General features: G+C 41.0%; 1 protein-coding gene across 1 annotated transcript in view; it reads left to right on the top strand.

Moving 5' to 3' along the window:
- The window catches only part of VAC14 (VAC14 component of PIKFYVE complex), a 371,973-nt gene that overhangs the window by 231,888 nt on the left and 121,330 nt on the right, over positions 1 to 18,755 (top strand). Inside the window, exon 12 of the mRNA XM_053702343.1 lies at positions 6,567 to 6,632. Coding sequence (XP_053558318.1) covers positions 6,567 to 6,632 — 66 coding nt within the window. The remainder of the gene's footprint in view (positions 1 to 6,566; positions 6,633 to 18,755) is intronic.

Here is an 18,755-nt window from a genome sequence, read left to right as displayed (position 1 = left end):
CTTTTCCTTTCTCGTTGGTCCTTGGTCGAATGACTGGGAGTGACGTAGAGGGGAGGAGCTATATGCAGCTCTGCTGGGTGAATCCTCTTGCACTTCCTGTAGGGGAGCAGTTAATATCCCAGAAGTAATGATGACCCGTGGACTGATCACACTACAGAAGAAAGGAATTTATCAGGTAAGCATAAATTATGTTTTCTCTTGCAAGGTGTATCCAGCCCACGGATTCATCCTTTACTTGTGGGATATTCTCATTCCCTACAGGAAGTGGCAAAGAGAGCACACAGCAAAGCTGTCCATATAGCTCCCCCTCTAGCTCCACCCCCCAGTCATTCTCTTTGCCGGCTCTAAGCACTAGGGTCTCTCTACGGTAGGGTAAAGTGAATGTGGTGTTAGAATTGTAGTTTTTATTATCTTCAATCAAAAGTTTGTTATTTTAAATGGTACCGGTTTGTACTATTTACTCTCTAGCAGAAAAGTGATGAAGATTTCTGCTGAGAGGAAAATGATTTTAGCATGTTGTAACTAAAATCCACTGCTGTTCCCACACAGGACTGAGGAGTACCAGAAAACTTCAGATGGGGGGAACGGTTTGCAGGGTAATCTGCAATGAGGTATGTTCAGTCATTTATTTCTAGACAAGACTGCGATAATGCTAGAAGAGACTGACAATATCCCCATGAGGGGAGGGTAAGCTATGTTCACAGACTTAGTAAGGAATTGAATGCTTACATAACAGGGCTAATTATGCTGGTTGACACTGATTCAGGGCAATCGATTGTTTATTCAAGAAAAATATTGTTTGTAGACACTTTGAAAGTCCTTTTGGGGTTCTTTCTGGGGTTATTACCCACATGGCTGGGTTTTAGTCATTTAAGAGTGATTTACTAGGCCTCACAACTCCGGAGTAGAGTGGGAGGGGCCTAATTTTGCGCCTCAGATGCGCAGTTAGAATTGCAGAGAAGCTCATGCTGATTCACATGGAGGGTCCTGCTGCTGTTTGAGGGCCTTATAGAAGCTATATTCCCCCAAATCTGATCCCTAAGGGCAGGTAAGGCCACAGCAAGGCTGTGGCAAGGTGCTGTACTATTTTTAACCGGGTGTTGGCTTTAGGCTGGGCATTAAGGGGTTAATCGTTTTGAAATTTGTGGTTCCCAAAAAAGAAGGAACTTTCAGACTAATCCTGGATCTCAAAATTCTAAACAAATTCCTCAGAGTCCCATCATTCAAGATGGAGACCATTCGGACAATCTTACCAATGATCCAGGAGGGTCAATATATGACTACCGTGGATCTAAAGGATGCGTATCTGCATATTCCTATCCACAAAGATCATCACCAGTTTCTCAGGTTCGCCTTTCTGGACAAGCATTATCGGTTTGTGTCTCTTTCTTTCGGGTTGGCCACTGCTCCCAGAATTTTCACAAAGGTGCTAGGGTCCCTCCTGGCGGTTCTAAGACCGCGGGGCATAGCAGTGGCGCCTTACTTAGACGACATCTTAATTCAGGCGTCGACTTTCCAAAGAACCAAGTCTCACACGGAGATCGCATTGGCCTTTCTGAGGTCTCACGGGTGGAAGGTGAAAAAAAGAGTTCTCTCTCCCCCCTCACAAGAGTTCCATTCCTAGGAACCCTGATAGACTCGGTAGAAATGAAAATATTTCTGACGGAGGTCAGAAAGTTAAAACTGTTAACTTCTTGCCGAGCTCTTCATTACATTCCTCGGCCATCTGTAGCTCATTGCATAGAGACAATCGGACTAATGGTAGCGGCAATGGTCCCTTTTGCTTGGATACACCTCAGACCACTGCAACTATGCATGCTCAAACAGTGGAATGGGGATTATGCAGATTTGTCTACTCAAATTCAGTTGGACCAGGAGACCAGAGATTCTCTTCTCTGGTGGTTGTCTCAGGATCACCTGTCTCAGGGAATATGTTTCCGCAGACCAGAGTGGATCATTGTAACGACCGACGCCAGTCTGTTAGGCTGGGGTGCGGTCTGGGAATCCCTGAAAGCTCAGGGCTTATGGTCTCGGGAAGAAACTCTTCTACCGATAAACATTCTGGAACCGAGGGCGATATTCAACGTTCTTCAGGCATGTCCTCAACTAGCTGCGGCCAAATTCGTCAGATTTCAGTCGGACAACATCACGACTGTAGCTTACGTCAATCATCAGGGGGGAACAAAGAGTTCCCTAGCAATGACGGAAGTAACCAAAATAATCAGGTGGGCAGAGGATCATTCCTGCCATCTCTCAGCAATTCACATCCCAGGAGTAGACAACTGGGAGGCGGATTTTCTAAGTCGTCAGACCTTTCACCCGGGGGAGTGGGAACTCCACCTGGAGGCATTTGCCCAGCTGACTCAGCTTTGGGGCACTCCAGAGTTGGATCTGATGGCGTCCCGTCAGAACACCAAACTTCCTCTCTACGGGTCCAGGTCCCGGGATCCCAAGGCGGTATTGATAGATGCTCTAGCAGCGCCTTGGTCCTTCAATCTGGCTTATGTTTTTCCACCGTTTCCTCTCCTCCCGCGTCTGGTTGCCAGAATCAAGCAGGAGAAGGCTTCAGTGATTCTGATAGCGCCTGCGTGACCACGCAGGACTTGGTATGCAGACCTAGTGGACATGTCATCTGTCCCACCATGGACATTGCCAATGAGGCAGGATCTTCTGATACAGGGTCCGTTCAAGCATCCAAATTTAGTTTCTCTACGTCTGACTGCTTGGAGATTGAACGCTTAATTCTATCAAAGCGTGGGTTCTCTGAGTCAGTTATAGATACTCTGATTCAGGCTAGAAAGCCTGTCACCAGGAAAATCTACCATAAGATATGGCGGAAATATCTTTGTTGGTGTGAATCCAAGGGTTACTCATGGAGTAAGATTAGGATTCCCAGGATATTGTCTTTTCTCCAAGAGGGATTGGAGAAAGGATTGTCAGCTAGTTCCTTAAAAGGACAAATATCTGCTTTGTCTATCCTGTTACACAAGCGTCTGGCAGAGGTACCAGACGTTCAAGCGTTTGCTCAGGCTTTAGTCAGAATCAAGCCTGTCTATAAACCTGTGGCTCCGCCATGGAGTTTGAATCTATTTCTTTCAGTTCTTCAAGGGGTTCCGTTTGAACCTTTACATTCCATAGACATTAAGTTGTTATCTTGGAAAGTTTTGTTTTTGATAGCTATCTCTTCTGCTAGAAGAGTTTCAGAATTATCTGCCTTACAGTGTGATTCACCTTACCTGGTGTTCCACGCAGATAAGGTAGTTTTGCGTACCAAGCCTGGTTTTCTTCCTAAAGTTGTTTCTAACAAGAATATTAACCAGGATATAGTTGTTCCTTCTCTGTGTCCTAATCCATCTTCGAAGAAGGAACGTCTATTACACAATCTTAATGTAGTTCGTGCTTTAAAGTTCTATTTACAAGCAACTAAGGATTTCAGACAAACATCTTCTTTGTTATCTATTCTGGTAAGAGGAGAGGTCAGAAAGTGACTGCTACCTCTCTTTCCTTTTGGCTGAAAAGCATCATCCGTTTGGCCTATGAGACTGCTGGCCAGCAGCCTCCTGAAAGAATTACTGCTCATTCTACCAGAGCAGTGGCTTCCACATGGGCTTTCAAAAATGAGGCTTCTGTTGAACAGATTTGTAAGGCAGCGACTTGGTCTTCACTGCATACTTTTGCCAAATTTTACAAATTCAATACTTTTGCTTCTTCGGAGGCTATTTTTGGGAGAAAGGTTTTGCAAGCAGTGGTGCCTTCCGTTTAAGGTACCTGTCTTGTTCCCTCTCTTCATCCGTGTCCTAAAGCTTTGGTATTGGTATCCCACAAGTAAAGGATGAATCCGTGGACTGGATACACCTTGCAAGAGAAAACAGAATTTATGCTTACCTGATAAATTACTTTCTCTTGCGGTGTATCCAGTCCACGGCCTGCCCTGGCATTTAAGTCAGGTAAAAGATTTTTTGTTTAAACTACAGTCACCACTGCACCCTATGGTTTCTCCTTTTTCTTCCTAACCTTTGGTCGAATGACTGGGGGGTGGAGCTAGAGGGGGAGCTATATGGACAGCTTTGCTGTGTGCTCTCTTTGCCACTTCCTGTAGGGAATGAGAATATCCCACAAGTAAAGGATGAATCCGTGGACTGGATACACCGCAAGAGAAAGTAATTTATCAGGTAAGCATAAATTCTTTTATTACCCATTCTCCCGCTTTTTACAGCTTAAATTGTTTTATTAATATACTTTATAACCATTAAAGGGACATTCCAGTAAGATTTTAAAAGCACATAGATGAATTACATCTTTGAATAGAAGCATGTTTGTAATATACATGTACTGGCAAAAATGCTTCTAAAAAAAGTTATCACAGTTTTTTTGTTAGCATTTCTCTCTGCACGTGCATGTGAAGCATAAATAGATATTCACAGTGCACCCACATTTTAAACACTGTAGCTGCTCATAGCATCAGTGGGGCTTGTATCATGTGAGCCATTAACAAATTGAGTCATTACTAGATGATACAAGCAACTTAGGCTCTTTCAGCAAGTGCTGTGTTTAAAATGCTTATGCACGGAGCATACTTAAATACACTTTTGAAACAGCTATAGCTTTTACTAGAAGCATTTTTGCTAATTCATGTATATTACTAAAATGCTTCTCTTCAAAACTAAAATTCATCCATGTGCATTTTCATTTTGTAATTTAAACCTCTAAATCTGCCTGTTTCTAAGCCCCTGCAGGCTGCCTCTTATCTCAGTGCATTTTATTAGCTTTTCACAGCCAGGCATTACTAGTTCATGTGCACCATATAGATAACATTGTGCTTACTCAAGTGGAGTTATGTAGGAACCAGCACTAATAGGTTAAAATATGTTTGTACAAAGCAATGAGATAAGGGGGCAGTCTAGAGAGGCTTATGTACAAGGTAAAAAGTATATTAATATAACTGTGTTGGTTATGCAAAACTGGGGAATCGGTAATAAAGGGATTATCTTTCTTTTTTAAACAATAAACATTTTCAAGTAGACTGTCCTATTAAGGAGACATGAAAGTCAAAATTAAGCATTTATGATTCAGACAGAGCATGCAAATACAAACAACTTTTTAATTTACTTTTGTGATCAAATTGACTTAGTTCTTTTGGTATCCTTTGTTGATTAGCAAATTTAGGTAGGCTTTAGAGAGTGCACGTCTCATGAGAACTATATGGCAATGTTTGTAGCAATGGAATGCATCGCTGAAAACTAGAGGGAGCTGTGTTTGTAGCAATGTTATGCATAGTTGCAAACACTGATGCCATATAGTGCTCAGGACTTGGAGTGCTCTTCAACAAAGGATACAAAGAGAATGAAGTAAATTTGATTGTATAAGTAAACTGAAAAGACTCTTAAACAAATCCCAGAATTTTTATGTATTTACTAATGCCAGCATGTTTATGTATTTACTAATGCCAGCATTTTTATGTATTTACTAATGCCAGCATTTTTATGTATTTACTAATGCCAGCATTTTTATGTATTTACAAATCCCAGCATTTTTATGTATTTACTAATGCCAGCATTTTTATGTATTTACTAATGCCAGAATTTTTATGTATTTACTAATACCAGCATTTTTATGCATTTACAAATCCCAGCATATTTATGTATTTACTAATGCCAGCATTTTTATGTATTTACAAATCCCAGCATTTTTATGTATTTACTAATGCCAGCATTTTTATGTATTTACTAATGCCAGCATTTTTATGTATTTACTAATGCCAGCATTTTTATGTATCAATATCTGAACAATTTAATTTGCCTACCTAATAATAATGGGTGTTGTTAATCTAACAAGTTAATTATATTATTTCCTAAATAGACATAAAAAATAAATGTAAAAATATCTGTCATTATTCAGATAGAGCAATTTTAAACAACTTTCAAATTTGCTTCTATTATTAATTTGTGCTTCATTCTTTTGGTATCCTTTGTTGAAGGAGCAGCAATGCACTACTGTGAGCTAGCTGAACAAGTCGGGTGATCCAGTGACAAGAGACAAATATGTGCAGGTACCAGGCAGAAGCTAGCTCCTAGTAGTGCACTGCTGCTCCTGAGCCTTCCTAGATATGCTTTTCAACAAAGGATACCAACAGAAAAAAGCAAATTAGAAAATAGAAGTAAAGTGGAAAATTGTTTAAAACTGAATGATTCATGAAACTTTAATTTTTAATTTGTTGTCTCTTTAATATGTAAAAGAAATTGTGAGGTACATTCAAATGTTTAAATAAGTGGAAAATGTTAGTATAGAATTGGAAATGGAAAGGGACATTATAGTAATTTTTTTACTTTGTTGTCTGACAGAAGGGATCCTTAGGCAGCTTTCTATATTGCCTGGGACATTAACTTACACAACAAAACTCAGATTTATACTTACACTTTATATTATTAGCCTGTTTTTAAAGATATATGTATTAAGTTTAATCTTGTCTGGATAATGTAGCTATATGTGCTATGCTTGGCCTGTTAGATGTTCCTCGGCGTTCATAGAGTTAACATGAACTAAGCGTTCTCTGTTTTCCTCTCTAGATGTTCTGTCATACAGACAGCCTGTTTCCTATCTTATTGAAGACACTGTCTGATGAGTCTGACGAGGTGAGATGTTTCTTGCACCATAGTGCTACAAAGCGTGTTTGCTGTGTCTGTATTAGTAATTTTACACATTCCCACCATACATACAGCCACCTCTCAGCAAAGTAAATGTGTTTTTTTTTGTCTGCAAACAGCCCTAGTTTAGTGATCCAGAAGTTGTGTACGCACTTCACCTCACAAGTACGTGTGCATATTAATACGTAGTGTCTGCTCACATTTGTGTACGCACTTCACCTCACAACTACGTGTGCATATTAATACGGAGCATCTGCTCACATTTGTGTACACACTTCACCTCACACCTACGTGTGCATATTAATACATAGCGTCTGCTCACATTTGTGTACGCACTTCACCTCACAACTACGTGTGCATATTAATACGTAGCGTCTGCTCACATTTGTGTACGCTCTTCACCTCACAACTACGTGTGCATATTAATACGTAGCGTCTGCTCGCATTTGTGTACGCACTTCACCTCACAAATACGTGTGCATATTAATACGTAGCGTCTGCTCACATTTGTGTACGCTCTTCACCTCACAACTACGTGTGCATATTAATACGGAGCATCTGCTCACATTTGTGTACACACTTCACCTCACACCTACGTGTGCATATTAATACATAGCGTCTGCTCACATTTGTGTACGCACTTCACCTCACAACTACGTGTGCATATTAATACGTAGCGTCTGCTCACATTTGTGTACGCTCTTCACCTCACAACTACGTGTGCATATTAATACGTAGCGTCTGCTCACATTTGTGTACGCACTTCACCTCACAAATACGTGTGCATATTAATACGTAGCGTCTGCTCACATTTGTGTACGCACTTCACCTCATAACTACGTGTGCATATTAATACGTAGCGTTTGCTCACATTTGTGTACGCACTTCACCTCACAACTACGTGTGCATATTAATACGGAGCGTCTGCTCACATTTGTGTACGTACTTCACCTCACAACTACGTGTGCATATTAATACATAGCATTTGCTCACATTTGTGTACACACTTCACCTCACAACTACGTGTGCATATTAATACGTAGCGTCTACTCACATTTGTGTACGCACTTCACCTCACAACTACGTGTGCATATTAATACGTAGCGTCTGCTCACATTTGTGTACGTACTTCACCTCACAACTACGTGTGCATATTAATACGGAGCGTCTGCTCACATTTGTGTACGCACTTCACCTCACGACTACGTGTGCATATTAATACATAGCATTTGCTCACATTTGTGTACACACTTCACCTCACAACTACGTGTGCATATTAATACGTAGCGTCTACTCACATTTGTGTACGCACTTCACCTCACAACTACGTGTGCATATTAATACGTAGCGTCTGCTCACATTTGTGTATGCACTTCACCTCACAACTACGTGTGCATATTAATACGGAGCGTCTGCTCACATTTGTGTACGCACTTCACCTCACGACTACGTGTGCATATTAATACATAGCATTTGCTCACATTTGTGTACGCACTTCACCTCACAACTACGTGTGCATATTAATACGTAGCGTCTGCTCACATTTGTGTACGTACTTCACCTCACAACTACGTGTGCATATTAATACGTAGCGTCTGCTCACATTTGTGTACGCACTTCACCTCACAACTACGTGTGCATATTAATACGTAGCGTCTGCTCACATTTGTGTACGCACTTCACCTCACAACTACGTGTGCATATTAATACATAGCATTTGCTCACATCTGTATGTGCACTTTCTGATATATACAGCAGCCAGTCGTCATTCGATTGCTCTCTATTACAGTTTAGTATTTTATTACATATTTATTTTTTGCACTGTAGTTGTGATCCACAATACACATTTTTCTATAAAACTAAGTATGTTTTAGTGTATTTACTGCTGTCTCCTGTGTTTTACATCTAGAGCATTTAGGTTAGAATACCGCTGCTGTTTTGTGCTAAAGGGACACTAAACTCAATTTAAAGGGACAGTTTACTGTAAATGTTTCACTTCTTTAATGTGTTGCCAATAATATTTTACCTGCTGTAGTATATTAAATTGATTACAAATAAATTATTTTGCTTTATTTTGTCATTTTAAATAGTTGTTTTTGCCTTTGGTATTTTCACCTTTGCTAAACATTCCAAACTATGGAAAAGCTGTGTAAACATAACCAGAAGAATTAATTGCACTCTCAGTGGGGGTCTTAAAAGTTCTCAAATGTTAAAGGGCCATAATACCCAAATCTTTAAACACTTGAAAGTGATGCAGCATAGCTGTAAAAAGCTGACTAGAAAATATCTCCTGAACATCTCTATGTAAAAAAGAAAGATATTTTACCTCAAAAGTTCCTCAGTAGCTACCTCCCATTGTAAAGGATTTCTAAGCAGCATTTTAGTGTGTCTGTCCTGGGACATCTGAAGGGATGTGCATCGTGCACTCTCATCTTATTTCACCAATCAGGTAAAGGAAGCTTACTATGAAATCTCATGAGAGTCAAGTCAAATCTCATGAGATCACAGCTGATGCTGATTGGCTGCTGTTCATTTCTTCATTTTTTTTTAAATTTTTTTACCTGCAGCTGTGAGCAGTTGAGTATAACTTTTTACACAGAACTTACTCTGCTGATCTGAGGAGATTGTGAGGTAAAATATCTTCCTTTTTTACATAGAGATGCTCAGGTGATATTTTCCTGTCAGCTTTTTATAGTTATACTGCATCAGTTTCAAGTGATTTAGCATATGAGTATTATGTCCCTTTAATTTTCTTCTCTGTATACTTAGAGAGAACCATTGAAAAACTTAAATTATGCTTACCTCATAATTTTCTTTTCTTCTGACGGGAAGAGTCCACAGCTGCATTCATTACTTTTGGGAATTCAGAACCTGGCCACCAGGAGGAGGCAAAGATACCCCAGCCAAAGGCTTAAATACCTCCCCCACTTCCCTCACCCCCCAGTCATTCTTTGCCTTTCGTCACAGGAGGTTGGCAGAGAAGTGTCAGAAGATTGAAGATAGTCTCTTATGGAAGGTAGTACTATTCGAAATGGGACTGGAGTTTTAAGTTATCCTGTCAGCCTCTCAGTGAGAGCATGGATGAAGGTTAGAGTGCGGAGATGCAGGGAGAGTCTTTCTTCGAAACCATCCCAACTCATAATAACAGCTCCTAGGCAATCAGCGTTGACGAGTTTCACTGCCTGCCTTTATTCACTCAAGTCTATGTCAGAAGCGAGGCTACTATCTGTCACACTTGAAGGGCCGTGTTCCTGTTCCACGGCGTAGATTCCGGTAAGATTGTTTTATTTTACCTCGATATGTGAATGTAATGTTAACAAAAGAAGTCAGGGTCCCAGTGGGACTCCTTTATCTTATGGAATCAAGGGTTAATATCTCCTGAGGGGGGTTATTGAACAGGGGGGGACTTTTAATCATGTTTGTTATGTGATTCTGTCTAATGTGTAGCGATGCTTGGGCTCATGGCTATTCGAAACATAACGGCCTTATCATCAGTTTGCACTCTGACCGAGTGACGACGGAGAGAGTCTGTTCGTTAATTGTCTTGTTCACAGAAGGTGGTGAGTGCCCCAGCCATTGGGGTTGTAAGGTGCCATTTAGTGTTTGACTATAATTGCAATCTCCAGGTTATGGAGGATTCTGATTTTATATAGACGGATATCTCCGATTCAGAGTATACGTCTTGCGAAGAGTATGAAATTACTTGGGTTATCCATGCCCATCAGTTATGTTATGATTGCCATTCTAGAGTACTCTCTTCCCCCGAATCAGGGAGCTTAGGGTGGGTTGAGCCATCCGCCCCCGAGGATTCCATGTCCTGTGAGGCGCGTGCCCCAGAACCTTCTTTTGCTACACAAGCAGGTGTCCCTATGGTCGTTACTCCTTCTCCGGAAGGCGGCTTGTTTCCTCCAGAGATTACAGCACAGTTCCGCATTTCCATATCTATGGCGCTGGCACATTTATATCTCCCAAGAGAAGTATTTTTAAGATACTGTCCCTGTTCTGTTACCCAGGGTCCGTCGAGCGTGAGATCGCCTTATTTAGTTCAGCCTTCTGGGGAAGCGATGGCCTCTGAGGCTTCAGGGGCCCCACCCTCGGGGCCGGGGTCGTCCATCGATCCGGCGGGGGATCATTTTGCCTTCCGTTATAGACTGACATGTCTTCGTGTCCTACTAAGGCATGTTTTGGCTGTGCTGGAGGATTCCAGTCCTTTGTGGGCCGAGGGATCCTCTTCGGATGGTAAACTGGGTTAGACGTATGGGGATGAAGCCAATCTCCTTGATGTCTCTGTTTTTCTTTTCTTTTAAGTATTTGTTCCAGTTCTGAGCTTTGCAGAATGGGGCCTCTAAACGGCTGGTCCTGTTAGTGTGCCCATTCTTCTTGGGCATTCACCCCCAGGTGCTGCCTTCATTTTATTTGATTCGGGTAGGATGTGTTTGATTTGTTTTATGAAGCTCATGTCTGTTATAATTTTCTGTTTTGGGATACCGATTTTGTGGTCGCGTAGGCACTTCCTCGGAAGTTGCGCATTACTATATAAAGACATACTTATGTTTATGTTATCGATCCCTGCGGTGGCTTCGATTTTTCTTGGACCTTGGACAGTTCTGGAGTATTCTAGTACCAGACGGGTACTGGTCGGACGATAGCTGCTGTTCCTTACGGTTCATGTCACCCACGTGGTGCCGGTGTGCTGGCTATTCTGTCGGGTGCTGGATGTTCACTTTGTCCTAATGTTGAGGGTTCCGGGTTCGGATCCTGCTAAGGCTTCATCGTGGGTTCTGGAGGTCCTTTGGACTCTGAACCAAAGTTCTCCATTCCCTTATGGTCTGGAGGTTTGGATGACCTCCGGACGTCTGGGGTACCAGATTGGATGGCGATTTTCGTTTTCACTTTTTGGTTTCTTCTGGACGTCTGTTCTTGTGGCCTAGTCGCAGTACCTCTCGTAGGTTGCTTGGGCTGCCTTTTTCCCTTCTTGGGGGGTCGGGTCATCTGTGTCTGGAAGTTCAGGCATGTCCTCCTTCTTTTCAGTATATCGCTCGCTCTCATATATGGCAACGCAGGGGTTTGGGTTACTCTCGTTTTCCCCCCAGCATTTCCCCTGGTTAGCTTGTCGGCCAGGAGTTGTGAGGCTCCCATCGTTATCCTTGGACGGTACAGGGATCTCCGGGAGGCTGATCCTGTAGGGATCTTTGGAGATTGTTGTCTTCTCAACCTTGGGGCTTGTTTGGAGCCTGTCCCTTGTAATCCCTGTGGTATTTTGACTCTGGGGTGTTGCCCTTTGACCCTTGAGTCTAGGAGATCTAGCTCTTTGTGCTTACAAGCAGAGGGTCTTGGGTATAGATCCACCTCTGGGTGCTGTTTGCCATCTTCTTAGGCCTGATAAGATGTCTTTCTAGGCTCTTTGGTCTGTGTCTATTATGAGTGCCCAATGTCCAAGGACATTGGGATGTGGGATGCACTGCCCAGGGTGCGCTCCTCCGTCTGAGGCAGCTTGATGGTTCCAGAGGGAGTTACAACATTCGGCCGTTCCTGGTTTCTAGGGGTCTGACTAATGGCCATGTTTCTTGCCTGAGATTTCGGGGTCCGGATTCTGGATTCGGTCCTGCGCGGTTCAGTTTCAACTTTTAGGTTTCAAAACATCTGCTTGTCCATTCAGGGGGGTCGGTTTTGTCCCTAATGGGAGATATGGAAATTCCCTGACGGTTAGTTTTTCTCTCTCTCAGGTGGGATCCTACAATTGTCGTCAGGGGCAGCTATTGCACTCTGATGTGGGCTAGTGGTTATTTGTATCAACTGAGCTGGCAGTAATGGCCGAATGGTCTCTTCTCAATTGGTATGGATTTTACCGTTTCTCTACATCCTCTTCTCCACGCCTATGGCTGGGGATGTGGCTCCTTTGCGTTTGCCCTCTTTTGGGGAGGTTTTGGAAATATCACAGTCTCCGTTGAGGCCCTGAGGGTCCTTATCTGCTCGTCTCTGAGGGGTTCTTCCCTTCCTTACATGCACAAGGTAATGGGGCTGGATTCTGGTACTAGGACGCTGTAGTTCAGTGTCCTATCTTCCTTTTTGGGAGTGTTCCTTCTTTAGGCAAGGGAGCTGTGTAGGGGTTCTGGAACCCAAGCACATAGTTTTTCTGTCATGGCTTTGTGGTAGCATGCCAGATTTAAGTAACGGTTAGAGTTGTTCTCCCATGGGTTTATTTCCTCTTGGGCCCCTCCTTTCTCTTCCTAAGGTCTGGTTCAGAGAATTTTGTATTCTCTGTCTTAGGTTGTTTCCAGCCTTCTGGGCTGGATCCGTTACCTCGGAGTGGGGATCAGGGATCTGTCTGCTCTGTTGAGTCTTGACCGTGTACTTTCAGTTAATCCTGTTCTACCTTCGGTGGGGGGTTCTCGGGGTCCATCCCTCCACTGGTTGCATTTGCTACTGGTCTCCTAGGTTCAGGATTCTTCCTGGATGTAAGTTGTTGCCAATCTTTTTCAGAATTTTTTCTGGGGGATGGTGTACCATGATAGCTTAGGGTCAGCTTTGCTGCCTTGAGACTGGACCTTGCAAGTTTTTGTCAGTGTGGCTTTGGGTTCTCAGAGAGCCGTTTATCTTCTAGGACAGTCTACCTCTGTTTGACTAGTTTATATGGTGCTGTGTCATGGATCTGAGGGTGGACCTTTGTTCTTCCTCGTGATCGCTTTTTCATGGGTGTGGAGTTACTCTTTGGTCCTTGACCTTCTAGGGAGTTCATTTCCCTGGGCGGTGGTCTTGTAGCAACCTTTTGTTCGGTTAGTCGTTTTAAGGTTTCTTCTTACCCTTGTTGGTGGTCCTTTGGATCTCTTCTTGAGTCCTCTGTTCTCCCCCTCAGGGGTAGAGGGAGGTTCTCTTCATTCAGGTCCGGGGAACGTTTAGTGGGAGCCGGGAGCCGCGGGGCTTGGCTCCTCAGAAGCCTTTGTGCTCAATGGACTCTAGGGATTCTGAGTGGTCTCTAGCACGGCTTTGCAGGTTGTTTAACTGATGGGCAGTTACTGGGTCCTTCCGGGGTTTTTTGCCCCTTGTTTTCTAGTAATACAGTTTTTTGGGGTGTTGGGTATTTTCATGCTGTGGTGCCCTTTGAAGGGGCCGCCTTCTGTACCCGCCCTTTGTTTGCATTCAGTGTCCTCTATAGCTTGGGTATTGTTTTCCCAAAAGTAATGAATGCAGCTGTGGACTCTTCTTATTTAAGAAGAGAAACTTAAATTTTCTTTTCTTCTGACGGGAAGAGTCCACAGCTCCCCGCCTGCGTTTTATCTATGAGGCGGCCGTATTTGTTTGGTCTTCTGGCATCTTTTTCACCCTATTTCTCCTACTGTTCCTTGTTCCCTTGGCAGAATGACTGGGGGATGAGGGAAGGGGGGGAGATATTTAAGCCTTTGGCTGGTGGCCAGGTTCTGAATTCCCAAAAGTAATGAATGCAGCTGTGGACTCTTCCCGTCAGAAGAAAAGAAAATTATGAGGTAAGCATAATTTAAGTTTTTCAATTGTTCTCTCTAAGTATACAGAGATAACATAATGTAATGAAAATAGATATCCTTGCAAGTTCAACCCATTTTAATGGGTTATGATTTCAAAGATAAATATTCAAAAATAAACTTAAAGGAACAATTTCCCATTTATTTTATACTGGAAGCCCATTAAGGGGAATCAAGTTTTACAGTACACTGTCCCTTTAATTGTAAAATTAGAATTTCTACTGTGTTCCAAAGAAATTTGCATTTCATAATTTACAAACCATCTAAAATTTCACTGTCTTTTGGTTAATTTTGGACATAAAATGAATCTTGTCTCTATGCTACCCATATGCCCAGCTTGGTAAATTAGCTTTTGATGCGGCTGTAAAACGCGGCAACAGCATCTGACTCACGTGGGCATCAGCATCTGGCTCACTCATGCAGCAGACACAGTTGACATCACTATCTTTGACAGCTAACACTGAGCCATGTAGGTCAACAGTCCCCTAGACAATGAGCATGTAGTGTCTGATTGGCCAATGAAAAAACAGAAAAAATGAATCGGGGGCATTCCATGAATGTTGAGAAAGAGACTATATATTGCATTAAGTAGAAATTATTTTTAAGAATTCAAAATTGTTTAGAATGTTAAAATGTTATTAAGTAGACTGCAAAAAAAAAAAAAAAAAAAGCAAATCGAAAGCCTTATTGCGCAAGCCATTATATTAGAATGGAGCACAAACCTGTCTACTTGCTGCTCCATAGGAGAGAGATGCAGAAGTATGTCAGTCTTATTCATCCAATGGCAAAGAACACAGAAGTCCCACTAACAGACGGACATACAAATGTTATATATTTGTATATTTTTATTAATAATATTTCTAAAATTTGCTTTTCTGCTTTCCAACTGAAAAACTGTCCAAAGCTAATAGCTACTGATACATTGTTTGTACCAGACATGCGGAGATAGCGCACACTTATACGCACCCTTTAACAAGGAAGCTGAATCCCGCAACAAAAGTAGCAGGGGCGAATATAATACTTTGGACCAAGTCACCCTGAGCTACAGATGGCTGACAGGACAAAGTACCCTAAAGCAGGAGGTAGGCCAGGGTTAAATAAACATGAAACCCACTTCTTTTTCTTTCATGATTCAGGTAGAACATACAATTTTAAACAACTTTCCAATTTATTTCTATTATCAAATTTGCTTCCTTATCTTGTTATCTTTTGTTGAAGGAGCAGCAATGCACTACTGGGAGGTAGCTGAACACATTGGGTGAGCCAATAACAAAAGTAGTACCGGTATTTGTGCACCCACCAATCAGCAGATAGCTCCCAGTAGTGCATTGCTGCTCCTAAACCTACCTAACTATGCTTTTCAAAAAAGATACAAAGAGAACAAAGCAAATTTAGATAAGATAAGTAAATTGTAATATTAAAATTGTATGCGCTATCTAGTTATTAAAAGAAAATTTCGGATTTCATGTCCCTTTAAGAGGTGCAATACCTTCACAAGCAGGGATCACAACCACCACAAGCCCTGCTTTGGGGCGTGACAAAAACAGTTCTAATTTGGTTCCAATAAAAATTTTGATACCTGTCTTTAGACAAAGCAAGAAACATATTTACCTTGGTAATGCCGTTAACGGGGGAGGTATCAGCCAACTTGATCAGTACTTATACACTGAGGTTAGAAATTAATTGGTTATCACCCAGCATTCAAGGGGCAGAGAGGGATCAAGAGTGGTGACATAGGGGGGTTTTGGAGAGAGAAGAAGGCAAGGAGAGATCCATGGGGAGAGACACACACAAATAGCAGATGTAGTGAGAGGAAGAGAAAGTGACTATTGCATAATACACCTCTGGCATGAGCAGGTCAGGAAACTAATAATAAGTAAATATACAATCTTTACAAATGTCATATTTACACGACAATATCTCAGACATAACAAACCGCTCCAGTACTAGTGATGTCACTGCATCCTCAGGAAATGCTCCTGTACCAGGGCCTTCAACTAGTAAACAGAATGCCCAACTCCTATATCCCTGCCTATCATTCCTGAGCAAGGAACAAGAACAGTCGCCATATTACTATTATTACTGTAAAATTATAAAAAAAACGTGCTGTAATATCATATCCCAGACTCATGGGATATGATAATACATAATACAAATGCCACATTTTGATACACGTTGACCCTGTTCCTTTGCCAATGCTTATCTAATGGTTTGTGAAATTCACTATCACATTTTATAGTAAGTATTACAGATACTGAAATGTTACAACAATACTCTGCACACGGCAGAATGGACATTTTGAATAAGATTAAAATGTATAGGCATAACAAAACAAGCTAGTAATATACGTATATATTTGCTCATTTGTGTGATATACAGCAGTTGAGTAATCAATTTAGAATTGAAATAAGTAAAAAAAAAAAAAAAAAAAAAAAACTTGTGTTTCACATCATCATTACACTGATATCCGTGTATTCAGCAAATTACATTAAATGTCATTCATCTGTTGGTCGTTTGGTTGATTGGACTCTACTTTAATATGTTTTAATATTGTCCCTTCACATCTCTTTCTCTTTTTTTTATTTTTGTAACAAAATACTTCACCGTAACCATAACAAGTATTTGAAAGCAAATGCCGTACCTGAATTTGAAAGGTTTTATTAGAAAATGTCTCTGTTTTAAAGCTAATCTTGTACAAAATGTTCCAATATATGGTCTATCTTTATTCGTATATTCCTCTATGTACTTTTCCTATATGTGATGGAATTTATGGGCATAGATAGGTAATAAATGAATATATTATTATTATAAATATATTTCTTTTTTTTAAGTTTTAGGAATACAACATAAATTAGGAACATTGCAGCTGACAATAAGTATTCTACATAAATAAGTATTCATACATAAAGTTGTCATTACATAGCATAGTGGCTAAATATTAAGAGAGCCCACTTGAGGACCTTGAAAATAATTTGGTACAGGGGATTAAAGATTAAGGTGATTAGTAATTTATTCATTGATAATATTTATATCACAATTTCAGGTTGGTACTGTAATATAATGATTTAAAAAGACATGAATATAAAACATTTGTAAATTTTGACTAGTATGTCAATCTGCCTATAAAGTTTTATAAAAATATTTCTAAAATAATTAGATTTAAGCTACATTAGACTCCACTTAAATAAGGTTAAATGAACAGGTAGTATTCAGAAATTGCCGTAGGGTTAAGTGACTTAAGCAAATACTTTAAATTCTGTGCATAAAAATAATGAGAAATAGGATGTGACTAAAGAGATACAAAGATCACGGCTGCCAAAACATTTTTAAATACCACTCTGGTGACAGCTGGCTTATCAGAAGTGATTAGTTATGCACTCTAATTGAGAGCTACTTCGTAGGCCCTAAGTATAGTTAAAGGGACATTCCAGTCAAAATATAAATGCACATCGATTTATTGTATTTATGAATAGAAACATACTTTCAATATACATGTATTGGCAAAAATGCTTCTATTAAGAGTTATCACTGTTTTAGTGTAAACTTTTTTCTGTGCATGTGAAGCATAGCTAGATATTTTCACTGCACCCACATTTTAAATAATGCAGCTGCTTAGATCATCAGTGGGGCTTGTATCATGTCAGCAATAAACAAATTGAGTCATTAGAAACCACATTAACTCCGACCCATGTAGTGTACAGGAGAAGGGGGCCCAGAACAACTTTGTGCCTCTAGTCATAGCTCAATCACACTAAGTCAAACACTCGGTCTACATGGCAGGTTTAGAGTCTTCTCTGTGCAGAATGTGATACCTCCAGTTGACCAGTGTGGTTTGTTCATGGGCACGAATATACAGAACTATATACCTTTTATTTGTTGGGTTAACCCTTTGCATATTTCCCAGTACTTTCATGGTCTTGTAAACACCATCACTGAATCTATAAATCTACCTGCCTACTCTGTTGGTGCTTGGTTATTCTGGTTATCCTATGTCTTCTTCATAGCTCCCAGTTACCTGCTCACTTGCCTGTTACTTGCCCTGCTCTACCTGTGGTCTTCTGGCTCCCTTACTCTCGGTTACTTACTGGTTTAACCCCTGGAACCTTGTTCCTCTGACTGATATCCTGTTTTGACCTTTGACTATTCTCTCTAGTTTATCCCTTGCCTGACCATTGACCTTAAGTATTGTTCAGACTGATACCTGGTTTTTGACCCCTGACTTCCTCTCCTGGATTCGTCTACTTCTCATCTCCAAGAAACTACTTAATCAGAGCTTTGGGGTTTGCTGCAATTTGATTCCAACCTTCTTCTAAACTTCTCAAGGGAATCCTTTAAACAGAATCCAGTGTGATGCTCCATCACTAATTTCTTTAATTCTTTCACACACGTCTGCCACACACTGTGCCTCTTTCATTCAGCTTCTATCAGACACTGCTACTCTTGCTAGCAGTACCCCTCTCATGCCACTAATTTTACAAGGCCCTGCCACTCAAATAAAAGCGTAGTGTGATCCATCTTAACATTGACTGGCATTTCCATATTTTTTAGTATTTAAGTAGAAAAGTTGTCAAATTGTTCCCATACATAGAATAGGGGAGGTTTTAGATTAATG

The sequence above is a fragment of the Bombina bombina genome, chromosome 1 (genome assembly GCF_027579735.1).
Source record: "Bombina bombina isolate aBomBom1 chromosome 1, aBomBom1.pri, whole genome shotgun sequence".
Classification (NCBI taxonomy): Eukaryota; Metazoa; Chordata; class Amphibia; order Anura; family Bombinatoridae; genus Bombina; species Bombina bombina.
This window is presented reverse-complemented; position numbering and strand designations above follow the sequence as displayed.